A 24,098-nucleotide genomic window follows, 5' to 3' on the forward strand; every position below is an offset into this window, starting at 1 on the left:
TTTTGAACCTTAAAGGGAAGGTAAACCCAAAGAGAAATGTGGATTGAGTGAAAGCAGCAGCATTACTAGAACACATCAGTGAAAGTTTGAGGAAAATCGGACAATCGATGCAAAAGTTATGAATTTTTAAAGTTTTGGTGTTGGAACCGCTGGATGAGGAGACTACTAGAGGATATGACGTATGAGTGGACAACAATACAAAGAAAATATAAAGGAAATTCAACAAAAATTCACTTTTCTAGAATTATGAAAGAGCAATGGACCAACCGCTTTCAGAAAGCAAGGGGAATAATTGCTACCCTTAACAAATGTCAATATCAAGTTGATGGAATTTGTAATTTTCTTGAAAAATTGAATTTTGTAGTATTTTCTTTATATTTTCTTGGTATTGTTGTCCACTCATACGTCATAACCTCTAGTAGTCTCCTCATCCAGCAGTTCCCACACCAAAACTTTAAAAATTCATAACTTTTGCATCGATTGTCCGATTTTCTTCAAACTTTCACTGATGTGTTCTACTAATGTTGCTGCTTTCACTCAATCCACATTGCTCTTGGGGTTTATCTTCCCTTTAAAGCGTGCTTCATCACATAGTCCTAGAAATACGTTGAAAGCGTGCTTACTGACATAGTCCTATTTAGATTAGTAAGTTACCTTACATTAACTTTGCATACGTCGAATGATTATCATAATCAATCAAAACATCGAGGGGTCATTTCAATATCATGCTAAGACATGATTCTATTAGGATTATGTAAAATGCAGTTCTTATTCCAGGAAACACATGATAACTGATGCCCTCGTATTCTATATTTGCAATCAGCGTGAAAAGAAGAAGAAGAAGCAAAAACCATGTTTCTGTAATGTTGGATGTTATAATATAGCATGAAATACCTTTCCAGTGCACTCAAAGACCATTATCACCATGAATTAAGATCAGTGGGGACAGCTTAGAAAAAAGTTCAAACAGTCTCTACCGAGATTTTATATCTATCATTTTTTTTTTCTAGAATAATCGCTCCAGAACATAATTACAGACATCATATTGAATAGTATGTATATATATGAGCACTACATTTTTTTTTTTCTTGACAAACATTATGATAATGAAACATTACAATTATAATGGTAACAGTAATGGAGACAATGTTAACAATATGATTGTGATTATGGTACTACTGCTACTGCTGCTACTACTACTACTACTACTGCTACTTATACTACTACTACTGCTACTACTACTACTACTACTACTACTACTATACTACTCTACTGATAATTCTTCGTTCTCCAGGTAGCCTTTCCAGTGTTATCACTGCTCACTACTAGAGAGCCTTACCAATAAGAGCAGCCTTCAGCTGCTTGGCATTTTTCTTTTTGCTCAGGATGGCAACAGGGATTTTTACTTACTTGTTGACTATTTGACATGTTTGTATTCGATTCTGCTTATCATATTTATGAGCGTTATTCTTTTTTATTTGAATCTATTCTCTTTTTGAGAGGAATCAAACGAAACTCGATTGACAGTATAGTTTAAAATATGTTGAACCAATGTAGCACATCAGATATAAAACAAAACGAGAGAACACCAAAGACGTGTCTAAACAGACAAAAAATACACACTTAGTTAACAGAGTGAAGGAAATAAACTGAATTATGCTACATAATAACCCCCAACACCTCCAGGTTATAAAAAAGATAATGCATGGCTTTACTACCAAGATGACCAATGCATGGAAGTCTCTAATACTACAGTATATACAGTAAATAATGATCATAAAGACTTTATAAACTATTATGAAAATATAATACTAATTTCAGAAGGATAAACCTACAGCACTGACACCAGTCCACTAAAACACTCACAATCACACTTACACTAAATCACACACACAATCACACACACACACACACACACACACACACACACACACACACACGCTTACACTCAAGCACACAGACACAGACACACACTTATCATACACACAATATGAATAGTTTAATCTGTTATGGCAAATCGCACGTTGATGAATTATTTACTGGGGAGTTTAAAGGGATCGTAAAGTTTTGGTTGAGACCTAATTTCAGGTTTCTAACATCTTTTGGTGAGATAATGAGAAACATCTTATGAAATATGAAAGAGCATGTAATTCTATGAGGAATTCAACGTTTATTTAATGAAAATTGGTTTTGAAATGGCTGAGATATCCAAACAAGAGCGATTCTAATAAAGTGTAGGACCCACACTTTGTTACGATCGCTTTGTTTTACTTTGTTTTTGGATGTTTCAGTCATTCCAAACCCGATTTTCATCAAATAAACTTTGAATTCCTTTTAAAATGGTATGCTCTGTACTATATCATAAATGTTTTCTTGGTATCTCGCAAAAAGTTAAAAGCCCAATTCTCATCTCCACCAATACTGTACCATCCCTTTAAAGTAGCTTTGTTTTTATGACCAATCAACTTACCTACTTTGTTATTGTTCTATATCTGTCAGTCTTTTCCCTCCCCTGCCTTTATTTCTTTACATAATGACCAGTGTCATGTATTATGTATGAAAAGAGAAGATATCATATCCTTTATTTATTGGTCTAACGTGAAAATTATCTGTAAGCAAACGCGGCCGATTCAACTCGCGTCATTCTATCCCTTAGCTTTTTTTTTTTTAATTCTCTCTTTCTCGCCTTCTCCTTTACTTTTTGTGCAACACCTCTTTCTTCATTGTATTTTTTTTTTTTATTCGCCTTCTTCCTGATGTAAGCTTTAGGATATATCCCAGTATAGCGTTACCGTACGATTAAATCGCAAATGCGGAAGCGCAATTCGTCAAAGTCGGATATGGGATAGGAAATGTTTGTGAAACCTTATAGCGTTTCGCATACGTTAAACGAATCGTGTAATCGGCCGAAATTTGGGTTTTTATTATAAAAGCAAATTCAAGACAAGGTGTAGAAATCCACATTTATAGCTGAAGTATACACCGCAAAATTGGATGTTTTAGCCGAAAAACCCCCAAACAAACATCGAAATCTGATTTTATTCAGGTATTATACCTTTTCCTTATATCTGAACTGTTTTGTCTGATTAGTGAACTCTAAGAATAACGCGACCCTCAGAACTTGTCAGATATACGAAGCATTTGACTATTCTTCTCAATTCCTTGACTCTGCACGCTTGACAACATCTGCACTTCAAAAACGACATTCTGCATATTTTTTTTTTCTCATGGCCGACTCTCATACCGGTTCCTGTTGCAGTCATTCGGAAAGTCAATATGAAAGGCGGGTACAGGATATGATAATGCACTTACAAGAGGTGGAGTTCAGTGATTCCAAGATCAGAAAATCGATGCCACTCGATTTCAACAGGCTTTTCTTGTTAGCCTGCTGTGCAAGGAAGTTAGCATCCTCTCCTCGATTCGAATCATAAAATCATTAATATTTCTGCTAGCTGCATTGACTGAAATCAACGGCTTTACACACCTTTAAGCTACATGAAAGCATGCACTTAGTTTTCCTGTGACCTTTTAAACAGCGCGCTAATTTGCGTGCTAATTAATGAATTTGCTGCCTTTAACCGGATTAATCAGCACTCATTAAAAGCGTAGACGTTCTCACAGTAGAGTAGTAAACAAAACGAATCCGTTAAAACAATAACAACAAAAACAAAACTGCAACAGCAACAAACACAGAACAAGGCTCGGTCTACGTCAATGATTGATGGTGGTATTTTCCTCTAACGACCTGTAGTCTTAACCCAAAATGATGCAATCAATACCTACGTTGTTTGCTTGTTGGTTTTTTTTTTTCGCGCTTTTCTTTGAGAATACTTTCATGATTGTATGCTTGCCTTTGAACAGCTAAATCTCATTACATCATTATTATCACCACCATCAAAGAAAGTTTTCGGGTTCTTTCCATTTTTTTTTTTTGTAAGCCACGTTTCTTCTAAAAATGAAATAATTATAATAACCTAAGTTGAAATTTAAAAATCATATCAAGTCTGCCCATCTTATTTGTTGGAAAATTTTTGTACTGGCATTATCCTCAGTTTCATTTTACGATTTGGAATTTGTATGTATGCTATACTGAGTATATCACTGTTGGAAAGTACACAGTGTGATGACACTGTGTTCACATAGTCGACTATGTTAAAACGTTAAAACGATTTTTCTGATCTTGGAATCATGCACTGAACTCCAGCTCTTGGTAGTGCATTATTGATTTGATTTGATTTGATTTGATTTGATTTGATTTGATTTGATTATCATATCCTGTACCTGCCTTCCATCGATTTTCCGAATGACTGCAACAAAAACCGGTGTGAGATTCGGCCATGAGGAAAGAAAAATGCAGAATGTTGTTTTTGAAGTGCAGATGTTGTTTAGCGTGGACTTGAGGAGATCAGGCAATTGAGAAAAAAAAAAATGACTGTATGCTTAGTAAACCTGAAAAGTTCTTAAAGGGATATGGTAATAGTTTTGGTGGTAATGAGGATTTGGCTTTTAACTTTTTGCGAGATACCAAGAAACCACTTATGAAATAGTCAAGGGAATACCATTCTAAGAGTAATTTAAAGTTCATTTGATGAAAATCGGTTTTGGAATAGATGAGTATCAGTGTTCACACTGTGTTCACAAAGTCGACTATGTTAAAACGTTAAAACTGTTAGAACTCGTTAAAACTGTTAGAACGCTCAAATTTAACAGTGTGAAAAGATTTCACACTGTGTTCACACTGTGTTTCAGATTGTGGGACACTGTGTTCTTTCTAGCATGGATATCGTGGTAATCACATCAGGGGCCTGTTTCATAAAACTTGTCATCAGTGACAACTGCCACATTTCTATGACAAATTTGCTCTCAGCCAATCAGATGCAAGGATTTTAGTAGCTTGTCACATCTATGACAACTTGTCGCTGATGACAAGTTTTATGAAACGGGCTCCGGTTTGTATCATTACTCATTGATACCGCCTTACATCTTCAATTCGATTCACAATTGGCTGCCGCCTTCTATCTTGATTGTTTGCCATTCCTCAACCATGGTTATCAAACTAGGAACGTACAAAGGCTGATATCGTATGAAAGAAAGAAAGATATTATTCAGAGGGGTGAAGGTTCAGGTGCAAGCTTCTTCACTTTGTCTCCCTCTACGAATTAGATTTGTTAAGATCGCAACTGCTGATCTGTAAATTAACAAACATCTTAACAAATTTAATTTGTAGAGGGAGACAAAGTGAAGAAACTTGCACCTGAAGGCTGATATCACAAACAAACGTAACAGTCAGAAGCCATTCAGACATAAGTAGTCAGTCACTGTCATATACGCCAGTCAAAGAAGTTGAAATTCTTGTTACACTAAACAGACCTCATGTCGACACGCCTTTCCAACACCATGGAAATAAATGTTTATTTCATTGATGGAAATAGATGTTTTACGGCATCATGTTGCTCAGTATATAACTATGCGATATTTGTCGAAGAAAAGTCCAGTGACCGGAAGGTATGCTTTATCTCTTGTCTCTTTTGTTTGAGTTGTAATAAGATAATATCTATGGATAAAACTTTATACGCCGAGCGCTGTGGCTTGATGAGGGATGACAATGATTTATAGCATCTAGTGGTTTTTCTTTTGGTGGTTCTTGTCAGTGATCACCAATTATCTTGTCTACCTTGTCTATAATCATAATGTTTATCTTGTCTATAATTATGTTTGTGCATTAGGGTCGAGTTATTCATGGAGTTGTTTAAGTTTCGTGTTTCGTTTGATGATATCTTTGATGAGAGTAGTTTTGTTTGAGTATTATGTTCGAGCTTTACGAAAATGTTTTTTTATTACATTATTGTGATAATGCCATAATATGTAGTTCATCACCCACAATGAACTTAATTGTCATTGTTTTATCGATCGGAAATTACCATTTCATAAAATCCAAGCCACAACCTTTTTTTTAGTTATCATGGTTTTCGGACTCATCTATCATTTATCTGCCAGCATAAGTTTCATTGCTACCGGACACTAAAGATTTACTTCTCCTCAAGTGTCCGTTAGTTGAGTCTCTTCTTCATCTTTTTCCACGCTTATTTCTCATGGAAGCTCGTATCTGTCCTTTATTATATGATTGATCATTTGTCTAAACAACAGACAGAAAGAAAGAAGGGGAAGGAGGGCAGACGCTGATAATTGTTCAACCTTACTACCAGATCTTTATTCAATTCCAATTTCAATTTCAAATAAAAATTTTATTTCCAATAGCACATTTTTGTTGTCGATACAAATTCAAGGAAAACAAAACGTACGATGTTTTTCAACAGTTTATATAACACATTTGAAACTAAGGAGTTTGTTCGCAAAAACCGATAAGTCCATTCTTGAAGATTTTGAAGTACGGTCTCTGTCATAAAGTACAAAATAATACATTTTAAATGATATATTGGTCACTACAAGGTACATTTTTGAAGTTATGGTCAAGAGAAGCAAAAAATTTCTTATTATTTTCTTTATTTTTCTTGACCTTTAATCGCAAATATCTCCATTCAATTTTGGCAAATATGGACTTATCGGTTTTTGCGAACAAACTCTTCTTTATTGTTCATAATAATTGTGTCGGTGGAAAGGAAATCAAGACTCATGAAAAAGACAATCTTGTAGAAATGTGGGCCACCTAGGAAATCGAACTTACAATAGAAAACAAAAAAGGAAAAGGAAACAAAAACATACACAGGACAAACAACAAGAGACAATGGGAAGGGGCTGAAAAGAAAGGAAAGGAAGGAAATAATGTTGACTATTCTTATTCCAATTAAACTTATGAAATAAATCAGGCTGAAAGCAATCAGGATCGTTGAGTCCTTCATATTTATTGCCACCATCGGAAGAAACATAATTCTCAGCTGCAATGCATAACCATGCAACGTTTGCATAGCACAGGCTGAAATGTAGTCACAGTCATTACTCTCAAAGATCTTTTAACGTCACTGCGCGTGAGTGACCAGTAGATGGCGCTCGTTCAGGGGTATATTTCTGCAACTTGAGCGCCGGACTGTGCGGCCGCTGCCTGCAGCACCACGTCGAGTTGTGTACGAATTATTGCGATGGTAACATCAGGATTGGATATTACAAAATCTCCTTAAAGGGGAAATCCAGTCCAAATATAAGTTAGTCTGATAAGAAAGAGTAAAATATTACAAGTTCAACGTTATCATTTTGATCGAACTCGGATGGAAAATAAGGAAGTTGTGACATTTTGAAGTTTCGCTATTTTGAGGGGAAACAGTTCTTGAACAGTCAATATGAATATGCAATTGGAAAAGTGAGCAAGCCATTCCCTCACACCTTACTATATAGTCTGTACACAAAATTTAGAAATTTCCAGTTTTTCATTGCAACGCAATTATGCCCAAGGCTCTAATCCTCATATATCTAACTGATCACTATAATGTCTGAAGTTATTCAACCAGGAATAACTTTTTTCTTGCTTCAATGACAGAAACATTGCATTTTCGTCATTTTTTTTTACCCGATCAATGGAAAATTGTGAGTTTATGACATTGTTATCACTATACAAGAACTGTTTGGTAGAAATTAGCAAAACTTGAAAATGTCATAACTTCCTTATTTTTCATCCGATTTCAGTCAATTTTTTACCCTTGAACTTTTAAGATTGTACTTGTTTTAATCAGACTAACTTATTTTTGGACTGGATATCCCCTCTAAGGTGAGTATCAATTACACGTATCACATTCTCCCCTTTCTATTTCTCCCCATAGCATTCCTAGATAAATGTACACTTTAAATGCTTACAAAGATCGTTATACATGTAGCTTAACATAAAAACTGTAGACCTTTCCAGGTGGTTGACGTTCAAACGGATGAAGAAACATTGCTGCTGCATACAACTGTTACAGCACATTGCAAGTATACAGTCTTCATCTGTCTTCATTTTCGTCCTCGCCTTCCTAATATTCCTCCCTCCACTCATCCTACAGAGTAGTATGTTCTCTCTGCTCCCTCCCTTTATCATACTTCTCATTTCGTTGTCCTTCTCTGCTCGTTTTCCCCTCTTTCTCATCCCTAGTTTAGTCCTCTTCTTATCTTGCTGCTCCCTATTCTTTCTCATTCCCCCATTCTCCTCCCCCTTTCCCCCTCAGTTTTCGTCCTTCAATCGACCCTCCCTCTCCTCCTCCATTCCATTATCTTCTTTCCTATTCTTGGCTCACCTTGTCTCTCTCTTCTCTTCATCCTTGTTCAATGTTTCCTTTCTTGACTCTTCCTCCTTTCCCTCTTCCTCTTCCACATCAGTCTCCTCTTTTCAGCTCCACTATCATTTCTGTTTTGCTCACTCCGTTTCCAATACCTTTATGCTATGTGTATCCGCAAAATTGAACGATATTAAGGCAAAAATGTTAATAATTATCGTAAGTACGATTGCTGGTGTGTCTTTCTCATTCCTTAACTCTGAGACTAGTTATCTCTAATAACCGAAGCAATCCAGTCCACGTTGCTGCTGACCCGTATAAACACGTTTGGTGTGTATGGCGTGCCGCATGTCGTTCCACCAGACACCGTTCCGACAAGGACCCACCTTCCGTCCCGTTGAATCACCAGCGGTCCGCCCGAATCGCCCTAATACCATAGAGGAGAAGAGGAATGTGTATGGGTTAAAACCTCAACAACAACAACAACATCAACAACATCAACATCATCAACATCAGCATCATCAACATCATCAACACCAACATCATCAACATCAGCATCAACATCAACACCAGCATCATCAACATCATCAACATCAGCATCATCAACATCAGCATCATCAACATCATCAACATCAGCATCATCAACATCATCAACATCAGCATCATCAACATCAACAACATCAACAACATCAACGACAACGATAACAACATCAACCACCACCACCACAACAACAACAATAACCGAAGCACTGTTTCCTATAGCTGTATATCGAAATCGTGATTCCGCGTCGCAAACCTGAGAACTACGACAACGGTCTATTTTGGTTGTTATCATGTTTGTGTATAAAGCTTGTTTTGTATTGTATTTGTACAAGAAATGTTTGTGTTCTTCTCAGACATTTTACCAGATGTGAATCGAGTAACCTTTGATGAAATTGCAAAATGAAAATATTTGAACATCTATCATTCGGAATAGAGACATGTTTTGTCGAAAAACTAAGAATTAAGGTTGAATGTTTGATAAACGTGCGCTGTATGGGAATTAATGCTTCTTTGTGAGGCAAAATTTCCAGGTGCGGTATAGGCATGTTATCAACATCAAAGTGACATTCAAATTGTATGTTTTGAAACGTACTTTGATTGGGGTAAAATGTCACTTACGTAACATCCACTCTGCACCCCTCTCTCGTAGCCAGCACACACGATTCGCGTCTGCAGTGTCTCCAGGTCGAAGAAACTCCACCGCTCGCACACTTCCGGTGGGATCACGGGGAGGCGAGCAGCGTTCAGAGTGACGGGATTGTTACCTGTCAAAAGAGGGCGCCATAACACTCTAATGAAAACACAATATCAAAGGCAAATTGAGAAAAAGGAACAATACATCGTAGCACTGAAAGTTTGAGGAAAATTAGACAATCTATTAAAAATGTGAAATTAATCATTTCAATTATGCAATTACAAGATTTCTTTATAAATTCTTTATGCTATTTTCCATACATGACCTTGTTAAAATCCCTTGCAGTAGTCTTCTCATCCAGCAAGAATGGCACCAAAAGTTTAAACATTCATTACTATTGAATTCATTGTCAGATTCTCCTCAAATTATGACTGATTTGTTCTGTTGATGTAACTGCTTTTACTCTATCCCTATGTATATTTCGGGTTTGGTTTCCTTTAATCCAAAGAGGTCCCTCCCGATATAACCAGCCCTGCATGCAGAAAGGCGTGTTTTAATCGTTATTATAGTTTCATTTCAGTAAAAACAATTCAATGCAATTTGATTTCAATTCAATTCAATTCAATTCAATTCAATTCAATTCAATTCAATTCAATTCAATTCAATTCAATTCAATTCAATTCAATTCGATTCAATTCAATTCAATCCAATTCAATTCAATTCAATTCAATTTATTCAGAATTATCTTTGAACATCATTATCCTACATATGAAATAATTATAATAGCATTTTCCCGAAAACAGTAAGGTATACACTCTGTACAAAACTGAACATGACTGAAATTCACGGTGACAATCATGGACTATTATGCAGATTGAAGAATAGAAGGTAAAAAAATGTCGATTTGGAGCTAGTATGGAACAAAAAATTGGCTGAATAGATTATGGTCATGATGGTACAATGTATTGTGGGATATGAATGCAGAAGACTGTGATCAAATAAGCAAATAGCTTAAGATACAGCAGCGTAAAAAAACACCCAAAACAAACAAACAAACACACAAACAAACAAACAAACGTATAAAACATTCGTTAGGTGTAAACCAGAAGCCAGGTTGTCTGCTATACTGGCATCACTATGTTTGACTGTATGGTTGCTTGTTTGTTTCGCGCGCAAGGATGACAATGTAAAGTTCGAGAACCATTTTGTTCCCATAAAAGAGGCCTTGCATAATCACCACACACAAAATTATCTTTGTATCTGTGTTTCCATGGACCTACTAACGAATGGACTTTCAGCGAATCCAACCACTTTGAAGTACGAGGTCCGCCGCCACCTGACTATGCGCATCTCAATGAGTACATACAGGTTTTTCGAAAATGACGATTGCATAATGATTAATGCATCGTCACTGACAAAGGAACTATTTCCTTAACTCCGGATTTATTTGGCTGATGCGCCTTTTCAGGCGGAAACGTCTTTAAAAGCGCCAATATGATGAGAAGCAGCAAACGTCAGTGCATGACTACATACATGTCATTTGCTTGGAAATTACAGATTGGCTCGCAATATCTCACACATACAACCCTGCTCAACAATGAGACATACATATCCGCTTCCCTTTCTGTCTCCTTTTACTCTGGAAAAATGTGCGGAAAATATGGAAAATGAGATTAGAAATTATAGTCAATCAGTTAAAAAGTTAGCTTTCTCTTTAAAAGTATCTGCACTAGCTTCGCCAATGAAGATATCTGAGCGGTGATATACTGAATACATACCACAACTGCACGTGCATTTTCCTTGATTTAAGACAGTAAATATTTTCGGCGCATTTGGTTTATAGAGTTTTCAAAGCTGCGTTGTGTTTTGCTCTGGCTTGCCGGCGGCGGAGATCATAAGATCGAAGCAGGGAAAATGTTTATAATGCTTTCTGTGACATTTTTGACGTAGATAGAGGCATGCATAAATTAAAGAAATGATGAATGTCCACGTGTAGTAGGTCCATGATATCAGCGTTACTCACTGCTACCCGAGTCGCCCCAGCCTGCGACGGTGACGTATTCACCCGGCGCAACCTCAAAGTCGGCATCCGGTAGACAGACAGGCCGGACCAGGGCCGAGTAGGTGAATGGCCGATCTACTTTCACCAGAGCCTGGTCGTGACCCGGTCTGCTGCCATTGGGATGATGGACGACCTTTGCGACGACCCGGGGTTGGATGTACTCGTGGATGTCCTTCCGGTCAGTGACACCGGCTCGTATGAAGAAGTGGCCGATGGATCGCTGGCTGAGAAGTTGGCGTACCAAGGAGATGATTGATTCAGAAGCAATCAATGATAATTACTGTGATCTTCTCAAAGTTTTCAAGTTGACTTCAACGTTAAAGCACAACAACAAAGAAATCGACTAGCAAATCAAAGCCGGTAGAATGCGGTGATCAATGGATTGCAGTACTGCGTATAGCACACTACATTACTTGCTTACAGACGCTGATATCGAGAGGTGTTTTTGATTTTGAAATAGACTGTTATCCGTGCTAAAGGCAAATACCGTCTTTTAGAGGTTAAAAAAAAAGAATATCCAAGGTACCGTCTAGAAAGACTTTGATTTTGTTGTGTATGACAGAAACACCATTTAACGATTCGTCGCCTGATGAAATCGATGTAACGTAAGTCTACGTTGCATAGATCGATAAATGCGATACTACCACTGGGCCCAGAGTTGCAGCCTACACCCTTGCACACTTGTTGAATGAACGCGAGTGCAAATAGCATAAACAAAATCTTCTTTAATCCTGTGGTTCCCTATGAAATAATAAAAAAAATGTGAGTCCTTTATGCTCCACTGTGAAGCCCTGATTCAGAGTATAATATTATGCATGAAACGCTAAGCTAGAAAGTTTACAAGGGATATCAGCTTTGCGCCTTTTGTTGTTGTTATTGTTGTGTGTATGTGTGTGTGTGTGTGTGTGTGTGTGTGTGTGTGTGTGTGTGTGTGTGCAAAGGTGAGGGGCATCAGCATCTAGTTGCTGCCAAAGGGTTGAGTCCTTTTTAAGGTGGACGTATACAAAAGGAATGAAGAGAATTTGTGATTGTGATTGTGTTTTGTTTGTTTCTTTGGGTATATTCTACATTGTTTTCAAATTCAGAACAAACTTGACGGCAGTTACCTGACACAGTGCGCAGCTGTGAGAATCCAGTTTCTGTTGATGATAGCCCCTCCACAGCTCGCTCCGCGAGTGGAATTGTAAACTGTAAGTGCGATAACCAAAGATACATGTTTGGATGTAATCAAACTTAATTTATTAAAGTGAGAGGGCCTTCGTTTGTTTTATTGGCTTTTATTTAAAACATTATGGTTGACGACGGGTGGGAATGAGAACATAGAAAGTATTCCATCGTCAAGATTGTAGGCACTTGAAACTCAGTTGAGGAAGACTGTGTAGATGGCATTTCAAATCTCTCTCCCTTTAAAGTATGCATGGTTTGTTAACTTATTGCTAAGTCAAAATACTCAGAGAGCATAATCTTAACTACCAAGCGTAAAACAGGTGTGTCTCTCTTCTCTCTTCCTCTGTAGAGACTCAAGCCAGGCATCTTAAAAGTCGACTGTTATAATAACAGTTTTACAGCAAACATTCATAACAGTCACAAAGGTTGCGAATAATCCGTTGATGTAAATATTATTCAACTTTTCCGCTTCAAATACCTCTTCTGATATAATCAATCAAATTTATACAATATGAGTAACTTACCGCTAAACATGACCAGCCACGGATATTCGCCCCTCCTCGTAATCACTCGACCGCCGTAAATCTTCGATGCCAATGCTGGTGTTATACCGCATTCTGTTTTAAAAGTAGTCAATGATATCAAATACAGCAATCGCTCGTTTGTTAGGTTATAACACATCTAAAAACTGTTTTCTTAGGTAACCCCTGCTCACAATTTCGTTATTCTCCAAATCTTTCATTTTTTTTTCCAAAATCAAAGAGACATGTACAGTGCATCCATCCTGCACGTAATAATGCAACTATGCAGGCTACTGATTCATGATGAACGCCTATGGCAAGCCAAATGTCCCATAAAGTTTATCATTCGATAAAGTTTTTTTATTTATGGGACATTTGGCTTGTCATAAAAACGTGCTAGATGCATCCAGTCTAGAGATTATCCCACTGGATAAATCGCTGTGCCAAAAGACACAATTTCAATATGACAGAGCACGAACACTAAAGCAAATGATCTTAAACACGCCTTTACTCCGTACAATTTGTCTGAAAACATAAACAAACTACCTGTGACGATGAAAAGTCGAATCTGAACTATACAATCATCTTTACAGAGTTGAATGCGATGATATGTAAGTACATGTGTACTGAGTGTTAAAGGATGAAACAACAGAATATTATTATTCTCTCATACTCAGCTTTACTGGGCCTTTAGGGACTGAAAACTCACCGCACATTTCGTCGGCACCACCCTCACAGTCTGTCTTCCCATCACAGACGAAATAGGCATTATCGTCCAAGCTCGAACACGCGTCTAAAATCCAGGTGAAAGTGAGGGTGAGAAAGCGTTAGGAAGAATGTTTAATTTCATGTATTTACGATGGCATCAATTTCTGCAGACGAATTCCCTGGCCTTCTGACATTGTTATTTGAATAATGAGTAGTTACGGTCAATGCTTCTATGGATGAAAATTTATGTGTCTGCGTTGAATTTCCAGTGATAGTCCATTTTGTTGATCTCAGTCTCTCTTAAACTGCGGATTATTTCTTTTTTTTTCTTTCAGTCGATAGTCGTATTAATGCTCGCATCATAATACCATTTTACTCTAAAAGATTCGTATAATGTACAAACCTAAATTCACTATTGTTGGTCGTTGTCTTCAGAATACTACACTTTTGTATTAATCATCTTTGTCGTTATGATTATTGCAAAATATTGATCTAATAGACGTTACGATGTGAGTCACATTGCATGTGTAAATCTACTAAAACGTACATTCATTCTGATAAATACCTATCTTAATTTTCAGCTGCCTTGCTCTTAAATACAATGTAGATAATCACTGTCATGGCGGTACTTGTATAAAATGGTTGAAAAGTGTCATGTGGAATACGCAAACCGAAATATCAGTTTTAGAAGAGACTTCTCACCAGTCGTTTGATCGCATGCTGTCTCGTCCTCACGTTGAGGGCAGTCTTTAATCCCGTTACATCTCCGCGATATCGGTACGCACGAGTCATCAGAACTGCATAGGAACTGTCCATCTTCGCAAGAGGCTAGAAAGAGAACGAGAAAAAACAAAACAAAACAAAAATGATTTACTAAATTATAAGGGAGGCGCCGACAGTGAGTTTTGTCCATCTTGAGCAACTCTCTTATATTGACATTAAAGGGATGAAAGTTTTTGTTGGCACGCGTTGATTGAGATAGGACAAAATTAAAAAAAAAAGTATATGTGACCGTGCACCTCAAAACGAACATAAAGTCGCACACACTGATTTAGCGTGAGGACTGAAAATAAGTGAAATGGGTCAACCTAGCCGAACTTGACTTTTTCATATTTTCTGAAAGAGCGGGTCTTCTTTTACATTATCCTAAAATTTGGTATCATAAAACGGGCAGGAAAGTGTGTTTTTTAGCAGTTTATCTCGAACATTTTTGGTAGAATAGTGTGATTAGGTGTGTGTTTAGAATCCCTTTTTCATTTCTGAAAAACCTTGTCCACACTCTTCACTTTTAACTGTAATAACTTTTGAAAGGATAGTGCTACTGCTTTGAAAGTTGGCATTAATTATGGACAGAATGTGTTAATGAGGCGTGCTTAATTTCAGTTTAATCTAATAATCCCTTCATTGTTGTTACTCTGGTGGTTTACTTCCTGTTTTTTGTCCCATTCATCGCAGAGCCAGCACGGTTTGGTAAAGATTAAGCGCTTGAATAGACACTGTACTTCAGAGCCTCTTTTCTCAGTTCACACTTTTCCTGAGTTTGTGCTTTCTTTCCAATATTTAGATAGGTTAACAGAGTCCATTTGATTTGGGTTATACATCATTTTAAAGCTTAAAATCTGCTCTTTTAGAATATGGTCTTAACTAAAAATTCATGTCTGGCGACTTTCTGTTTGTTTTGAGGTGCAGGGTCACATATAATATGTGACCCTGCACCTCAAAACAAACAAAAAGTCGCCAGACATGAATTTTTAGTTAAGACCATATTCTGAAAGAGCAGACTTTAAGCTTTGAAATGATATATAACTCAAATCAAATGGACTCTCCTAACCTATCTAAATATTGGAAAGAAAGCACAAACTCAGGAAAAGTGTGAACTGAGAAAAGAGGCTCTGAAGTACAGTGTCTATTCAAGCGCTTAATCTTTAACAAACCATGCTGGCTGTGCGATGAATGGGACAAAAAACAGGAAGTAAACCACCGGAGTAACAACAAAGAAGGGATTATCAGATTAAACTGAAATTAAGCATGCCTCATTAACACATGCTGTCCATAATTAATGCTAACTTTCAATGCAGTAGCACTATCCTTGCAAAAGTTATTAGAGTTGAAAGTGAAGAGTGTGGACAAGGTTTTTCAGAAATGAAAAAGGGATTCTAAACACACACCTAATCACACTATTCTACCAAAAATGTTCGACATAAACTGTTAAAAAAAAACACACTTTCCTACCCGTTTTAAGATACCAAATTTTAGCACAATGTAGAAGAAGACCCGCTCTTACAGAAAATATGGAAAAGTCAAGTTCATCGAGGTTGACCCATTTCACTTATTTTCAGTCCTCACGCAAAATCAGTGTGTGCGACTTTATGTTCGCTTTGAGGTGCACGGTCACATATATACTTTTTATACGAATATTATTCGTCCGAAGAGGAAAGTACACGCTAGATCAATCAATCATTTTTTTTTTTTGAGAATTTTACAAATAATTATGTCAAGGTCCACATTTCCTTATTATAATCATATTGGGCATGTCAAGGCAAATTCTATAATTATTGTTCCATGCTGTGTAGTTTCTGCACTGACCACTGCGCAGTATGTATGTATGTTTGGGTCTAATTGCCCCTATCCGGTTGCGTGGAATAGCATGTAATGCAAAGAAATCACAAACTCTGAACAGGAAAAGGATGAGGGGAAAAAAAACACCGATGACGAGAAAAACGCCCAAATAAAACCAAGTTGAGATTGCAATGGTAGATGCGTACGAGGGGCCGGAGTTTTCACCATGCACCCGTCCTCATCCTCTCCGCTGGCGCAATCGGGGTTCCCGTCACACCGGGCACTGGGTGGGACGCATTCCCCACTCGAGCAAGGTATGCAGCTAGGATCCACACCATTTGACTCAGTACTAACCTCTGGGAGGGGAGGAGGTAAGGTGTTGAGAAGTTTGGGTTAAATAATATATATTCATATTTTCGCTTTTCTGGGGAAAGATCACGCATCCACCCCAACACACACACACATGCACACACACATGCAACCACAAAATTCAACGCAATCTACCAAAATAAAAGAGGGTTTGACAGGAAGACCCTTAACATGCGATAGTAACAAGTTGAGGGACTGTGTGCTTCTCATTAAAAACAGAGAAACTTTCTGAAATTTACTTTATATTTTGCTATACATCGTTGACATATACGTGACCGCACAAACTGTAGTAGTCTTTTCATGAAACCATAGCTGCACAAAAACTTTCAAACATCCGTAATTTTGTATCGGATTTCCGATCTTCCTCAAACTTTTGCTGATGTGTTCTACTAATATTGCTGCATCCACCCATATTTTGGGAGGAGTCTTCGCCTTTGAATGTTTCTAAAACAAATTTATGGCGCTATACAAATGATGTGGATCATCACCATCATCACTATCATCATCATCATCATCATCATCATCATCATCATAAGTTTGAGTGAATTTGTCCTTTAAGCTTAGCAGCATTTATTCATACCTACCCGTTGTGCATTTTTCTCCCTTCACACCTACCACATCTGCAAATACTGCGGATCATCATCATCATCATCATTATATTTGAGTGAATTTGTCCTTTAAGCTTAGCGGCATTTATTCATACCTATACCCGTGGTGCAGTTTTCTTCCTCCACAAGTATCACATCTACAAATGCTGCGAATCATTATCATCATCGTCATCATCGTCATTATTATTATCATCATCATCATCATCATATTTAAGTGAACGTGTTCTTTAAGCTTTAATAGCAGCACATACCCGTGGTGCAGTTTTCTTCCTCCACACCGCCGCGGCACTGGTCCACTCCGTCGCACACCAGGCTTGGTCGGAGGCACTTCCCGTTCGGGCAGCGGAACTCGCCCTCCTCGCAGCTCGGAATGGTCTCATTGTCTCGAAAATTAAATCAGACACATCATTTAAACTTTCGTTATTGTTGTTTATAGTCTCTCTATTCACATTTTGGTAAGAATTTTATTCATCTTGCAATAAGTAATTAGTCAACTTTATCTCCTTGCATGAAACCGTGCTAGATGACAGTGCACATGCAATTGATTGAGACGGTGATTCAAAAACACTATTAAGATTTTAATGATTTCTTTCTTGTGTCAGTGGCAAATTTTCCTGCAAAATTCATCCAAATCCGTTCCTAATTTTATGAATGATTTCGCAAACAAGTAGACATACCAACAGACAAACAAACTAACGCCGGCCAAAACATAACCTCGTTGGCGGTGGTAATAAAAAAGAAAAAAAGAAAAAAAAAATCGATAACACAAATCAGGTTGTAAAATTTGAAGCATGATGACAGAAAACATTATTGCCGTTAGCTTGGCATCTTTTTTTTTTTAACTCACCACAGTTAATTTCGTCATCTCCTCCAAAGCAGTCCCGAGCCCCGTTGCACACCTTATCTGTGGCGATGCACTGGAAGGATTCGCACTGATGAAGACGGCCCGAGCAAGCTGCAGGAGGAGCAAAACATCGTTAAACAGTTCGACTGAAAGTGACATTTTATCTTTATTATTATCATTATTATTATTATTATTATTATTATTATTATTATTATTATCATCATTATTATTATTATTATTATTATTATTATTATTATTATTATTATTATCATTATTATTATTATTATTACTACTACTACTACTACTACTACTTCTTCTTCTTCTTCTTCTTCTACTACTAGTATTACCAGTACTATATACTGCTGTTATCATTATCATTATTATCCTTTTTTTTTTTTTTTTTTTTTTGCTGGGGGGGGGGGGGGGGGCTCGTGACTTAGTAGGTTTGCATTCAAACCACGTGGATTACTCGAGTGTGAGCGTATAGTGGTAAAAAAAAGAGTAAACAGGCTAGCAGGTGCTCTCGAATGGTTCACCGAGCATTGCCTCAACGTGTAAATCCCAATGTCCACTGTGCGACCTGAGCCTGGGAGCTGGTGGGGAGCTGGTGCGAGCTGTATGGGGCGCCAAGTGTCGCATGGCCTATTTCGTTACGAAATCAGTCATTTCGTCGACGAAATGACAACATCGTAACGAATTGACACCATTTCGAAGTAACTTGTAACTTGGACTACACGCCTGGATACAAGAATTTGATAACTACTGGTACATGAACTAACATCTACTTCTACGTCTACTATCTGAATTATTTCTGCTTGAACAACTTCGTCCACTGCCGGTCCCTCTGATACTACTTCTATTCCTAAATAATGATTATGTCGCGTTTGGGCAAACTATCAACATATCATGGGAACTTAGGAGACAGTTACTTTTTCGTTTTTAGTTCTTGAAGTGTTTGCTATACACGTGAACGATAACTCTTGCAGATATCAGTATAAGACGCAGCCGATAAAACGTGATCCTCATATTGGTAAATAATAAAACACCAATCATGAAGGTGGGAACATAACCTTCCCGGTAAAACATTCCTTTATATTAAATGGGTTAGTCAAATACCGGTTAGTGATTGGCTAAACACTGTCACGTGATGGAAGCTCATTGGTTATGTTCGCCCATGGGCAGAACATTTTTGTGATGTTCTCCCATGGGAAAACATTTTCACGTAACAAATGACAAATGATACCAAACGATTGAACGATCATCTATTTTCACGCAATCGATAGGATAAACTTGCCTATTTCATACAATGTGAAAAAGTAGATTTGACTAACCTATATAATATAACAGATGATGACTTTTGTTGGCGGGGGAGGGAACAAACGTTCCACCCTCAGGGTTTGAAATACCATTTCGGGAGGCTATAAGTCCCTCGACTTCATCTCGGGACTTATAACCTCCCTCAATAGCATTTCAAACCCTTCGGGTGGAACATTCCATGGGCGTCACCAGGGGGGGTGCGTTGGGTGCGAACGCACCCCCCTTCAGATCCTTAAAAAAAAAAAAAAAAAAAAAAAAATCAGTCTGCGAGCGACCTCAACGCCGGACGCTAAATAACTATTCTTTTCTATTTCTTTTTTTACATTTTGCACCAGGGACACACACACACACACACACACAACAAAAAAAAAAATCGTCGGCAAAAACAATTTGCACCCCTGGCTCTGGCAGCACTGATTTTATACATATTTATTAGTATCCTACAGTGTTTACTATTTATCGACCGTACTGTACATCCGTACGATACGGAGCACTTATACACGTTTGCATGTACGTGTGCTACTTACAAATAAATTTATGTAGAGACTATTTACGTTACTTCTGACCAATCCATATTGCCAGCCCAAGAGCGAGCCTTAGCCTCATTAAAAAAAGAAATGAAAAAAAGAAATGGAGGGGCAAGCATATCATTTTGCCCCCCCCCCTCCATAATTCCAGAGACGAGAAGATTTTCGTATCTTTTTTTGACAGAAAAACAAAAAGTTACCCCCATAAAAATATTGGAGGGGCAAGCATATTTTAATTTTGCCCCCCCCCCATAACTAATAATTCCCGAAATGAGAAGATTTTCTTGGTTTTGAAAGAAAACAAAAATGTTGCCCCCATTAAAATATTGGAAGGCAAGCGCACCATTTACCCCACCCCACATAATCATAATTCCCGCGATGAAAAGATTTTCTTGCTTTTTTGTTAGAATTCAAGAAATCTGTCCAATCACTGGGGGGGGGGGGGGGGGGGGGTGCGCCCCCTCCCAATCCGCTGGTAAAAAAAAGACTTACCGAAATAGTAGTTCAAGTGTTAGTAAACTGCTTTTGAATGAAAGAGTGATCAAGAAATAAGATATTTTTGTATGATTTCTTTTAACCATAATTAAATAGGTATATAGTGTGAAACATTGTTCAAAAAGCCCGGACCCGACAAAAGATTAAGATTCAGCGTGATTCCTGGTTGGCATTCTGCATATAAGCAAAATGTGCGCAGTGTACTCAGTAAATCCGAACGAAGAGTCGCTACAATGTTGCGCAATGTGATGTAGAATGTACACCTTTGTACCTTACGCTTCGTTATATCAAAGCTAGATCATTGATTTTGCAGTGTTGCTTTACATACTAGTCTATATAAAAATGTCTTGCATTGCCAATAAAAAGACTTGACCTGGGCTAATTCCTAACTTTTCCAAGTATATAATACACACACATAAACAAACACGCACAATTAGTTTAGGGGATGCTCTAAAGTGCAGATTTTGAACATCCTTTCCCCGCTTGGTCACTTCGACGCCACCTCGCTGGTCATACCTCCCCCAGTCATGAACATAAACCCACACTCTTGACTACCAGTGGCGGATCCAGGGGGAGGGGCGCACCGGGCGCCCCCCCCCCCCTTCCTTAATTTCCAAAGCGAAAAAAAAAATATAGCTTCAAACGGCAGTTTTTGGACAGTAAAATGTCAAAATTTTCAAGCTCGCTTGCTCCTCTCGCTCGCATTTAGTCGTAATGCCATTATCCTGAAGTTGCTGCCAGTAATTGCCGGCAGTTGCACCTGGTGCGCCCCCCCCCCCTTAATTTCCAAAGCGAAAAAATATAGCTACAAACGGCAGTTAGGGGACTGTAAAATGTCACAATTTTCAAGCTCGCTCGCTCCGTTCCCTTGCATTTAATCTTTATGCCATTCTTCTGATGTTGCTGCCAGTAATTGCCTGCAGTTGCGCCCGGTGCGCCCCCCCCCCCTTAATTTCCAAAGCGAAAAAATATGGCTAAGAACGGCAGTTTTGTGAGTGTAAAATGTAAAATTTTCAAGCTCGCTCTCTTCGCTCGCTCGCATTTAATCGTTATGCAATTCACCTGATGTTGCTGCCAGTAATTGCCAGCAGTTGCGCCCGGTGCCCCTCCCCCCTTAATTTCCAAAGCGAAAAAATATGGCTGAGAACGGCAGTTTTTGGACTGTAAAATGTAAAATTTTCAAGCTCGCTCTCTTCGCTCGCTCGCATTTAATCGTTATGCAATTCACCTGATGTTGCTGCCAGTAATTGCCAGCAGTTGCGCCCGGTGCCCCTCCCCCCTTAATTTCCAAAGCGAAAAAATATGGCTAAGAACGGCAGTTTTTGGACTGTAAAATGTAAAATTTTCAAGCTCGCTCGTTCCGCTCGCTCGAATGTAATCATTATGCTCTCCTGATATTGCCTGCCAGTATTTGCCCGCAGTTGCGCCCGATGCGCCATCTTAAATTCTAAAGCGAAGAAACATAGCTACAAACGGCAGTTTGTTTTTTTACTGTAAAATGTCAATATTTTCAAGCTCGCTCGCTCGCTCGCTCGCATTTAATTGTTACGCAATTCTCCTGATGTTGCTGCCAGTAATTGCTGGCAGTTGCGCCCAGTGAGCCCCCCCCCCCCCCCTCCTTTATTTCCAAAGCGAAAAAATATGGCTCCAAATGGCAGTTTTTGGACTGTGAAATGTCAAAATTTTCAAGCTCGCTCTCTTCGCTCGCTCGCATTTAATTGTTATGCCATTCACCTGATGTTGCTGCCAGTAATTGCCAGCAGTTGCGCCCGATGCGCCCAACCTTAATTTACAAAGCAAAAAAATATGGCTACAAACGGCAGTTTTGGGACTGTAAAATGTCAAAATTTTCAAGCTCGCTCTCTTCGCTCGCTCGCATTTAATTGTTATGCCATTCACCTGATGTTGCTGCTAGTAATTGCCAGCAGTTGCGCCCGGTGCACCCCTCTTAATTTCCAAACAAAAAAAAATATGGCTACAAACGGCAGTTTTTGGACTGTAAAATGTCAAAATTTTCAAGCTCGCTTGCTCGCTCGCTCGCATTTAATTGTTGTGCAATTCTCCTGATGTTGCTGCCAGTAATTACCGGCAGTTGCGCCCGTTGCACCCCCACCCCTCCTTTATTTCCAAAGCGAAAAAATATGGCTCCAAATGGCAGTTTTTGGACTGTAAAATGTCAAAATTTTCAAGCTCGCTCTCTTCGCTCGCTCGCATTTAATTGTTATGCCATTCACCTGATGTTGCTGCCAGTAATTGCCAGCAGTTGCGCTCAGTGCGCCCCCCTTAATTTCCAAAGCAAAAAAATATGGCTACAAACGGCAGTTTTTGGACTGTAAAATGTCAAAATTTTCAAGCTCGCTCGCTCGCTCGCATTTAATTGTTATGCAATTCTCCTGATGTTGCTGCCAGTAATTACCGGCAGTTGCGCCCGTTGCACCCCCACCCCTCCTTTATTTCCAAAGCGAAAAAATATGGCTCCAAATGGCAGTTTTTGGACTGTAAAATGTCAAAATTTCCAAGCTCGCTCTCTTCGCTCGCTCGCATTTAATTAATATGCCATTCACCTGATGTTGCTGCCAGTAATTGTCAGCAGTTGCGCCCGGTGCGCCCCCCCCCTTTAATTTACAAAGCAAAAAAAATATGGCTACAAACGGCAGTTTTCGGACTGCAAAATGTCAACATTTTCAAGCTCGCTCGCTCCGCTCGCTCGCATGTAGTCGTTATGCCATTCTCCTGATATCGCTGCCAGTAATTTGTCGTTTCACACCGTCATTCCATAATCCATTTATAGGGGGTACAACCCCCTCCGGCACTTCCGCACCCTTGCTCGCTCCCTCGCATACTAACCCCACCCCACCCCCACCCACCCCCAAGATGAAATCCTAGCTACGCCGGTGCCCTTTCCCCGCTTGGTTTCCCTCAAAAAACAGTAAAAGTCTAGGGATTGAGAGCTTCCTATATTCCAAATGTCTGTCCAAAAAATCTCGTAAACATTTAGTGTCAAAACGCACCCCCCTTGAAAAAAAGCTGGTGACGCCCCTGCATTCGGTATGTTCCCTCCCCCCGCCAGTCATCATCTATATAATGTATAACTATATTCTATTATAATGACTGAATGACAAGTATCTTGGCGTACTTGGACAGTCCTGCTCATCGGAGTGATCGTCACACTCGTAACTGCCGTCACACCGCTCCCAGTACGGGATACACACGCTGCTATTCGAACACTGAAACTGCCAGGATTTACAAACTGTGGAAAAAATGAAAGTGTAGAGAAAGTGTAGATTAAAGGGAACAGGAGACAAAGATAAAGCGAAAAAGAAAAGCAATGATGAAGAGATTTGAATTAAACTTTCCATTGTGTTGAAGTTGACTTTAACAGTTCAACACATAGAACACAAATGTAAGAGTTTTCATCAAATCCGTGAAAAAAAAATAAAGATAAAGAAAAATGACAGTTGTGGCAACCCAAAATGCAAATTAGGTGGGAGATAGGCCGAGTAAATATTCAAAATAAAACGTAAAAAGAAAACATCTCGAATA

General features: G+C 38.6%; 1 protein-coding gene across 1 annotated transcript in view; it reads right to left on the minus strand.

The window, feature by feature from the left end:
• Positions 1-8,466: 8,466 nt before the first annotated feature.
• The window catches only part of LOC139714651 (uncharacterized), a 37,008-nt gene continuing 21,376 nt past the window's right edge, over positions 8,467-24,098 (minus strand). Inside the window, exons 10-20 of the mRNA XM_071626333.1 lie at positions 23,692-23,805; positions 18,220-18,327; positions 17,624-17,755; positions 16,602-16,751; positions 14,539-14,664; positions 13,838-13,921; positions 13,132-13,224; positions 12,547-12,628; positions 11,402-11,664; positions 9,363-9,508; positions 8,467-8,628 (exon numbers count right to left, since the gene is read on the minus strand). Coding sequence (XP_071482434.1) covers positions 8,467-8,628; positions 9,363-9,508; positions 11,402-11,664; positions 12,547-12,628; positions 13,132-13,224; positions 13,838-13,921; positions 14,539-14,664; positions 16,602-16,751; positions 17,624-17,755; positions 18,220-18,327; positions 23,692-23,805 — 1,460 coding nt within the window. The remainder of the gene's footprint in view (positions 8,629-9,362; positions 9,509-11,401; positions 11,665-12,546; positions 12,629-13,131; positions 13,225-13,837; positions 13,922-14,538; positions 14,665-16,601; positions 16,752-17,623; positions 17,756-18,219; positions 18,328-23,691; positions 23,806-24,098) is intronic.

This window comes from Diadema antillarum, unplaced genomic scaffold, assembly GCF_040938485.1.
Source record: "Diadema antillarum isolate AM-2024a unplaced genomic scaffold, OU_Dant_1.0 scf00000045, whole genome shotgun sequence".
Taxonomy (NCBI): Eukaryota; Metazoa; Echinodermata; class Echinoidea; order Diadematoida; family Diadematidae; genus Diadema; species Diadema antillarum.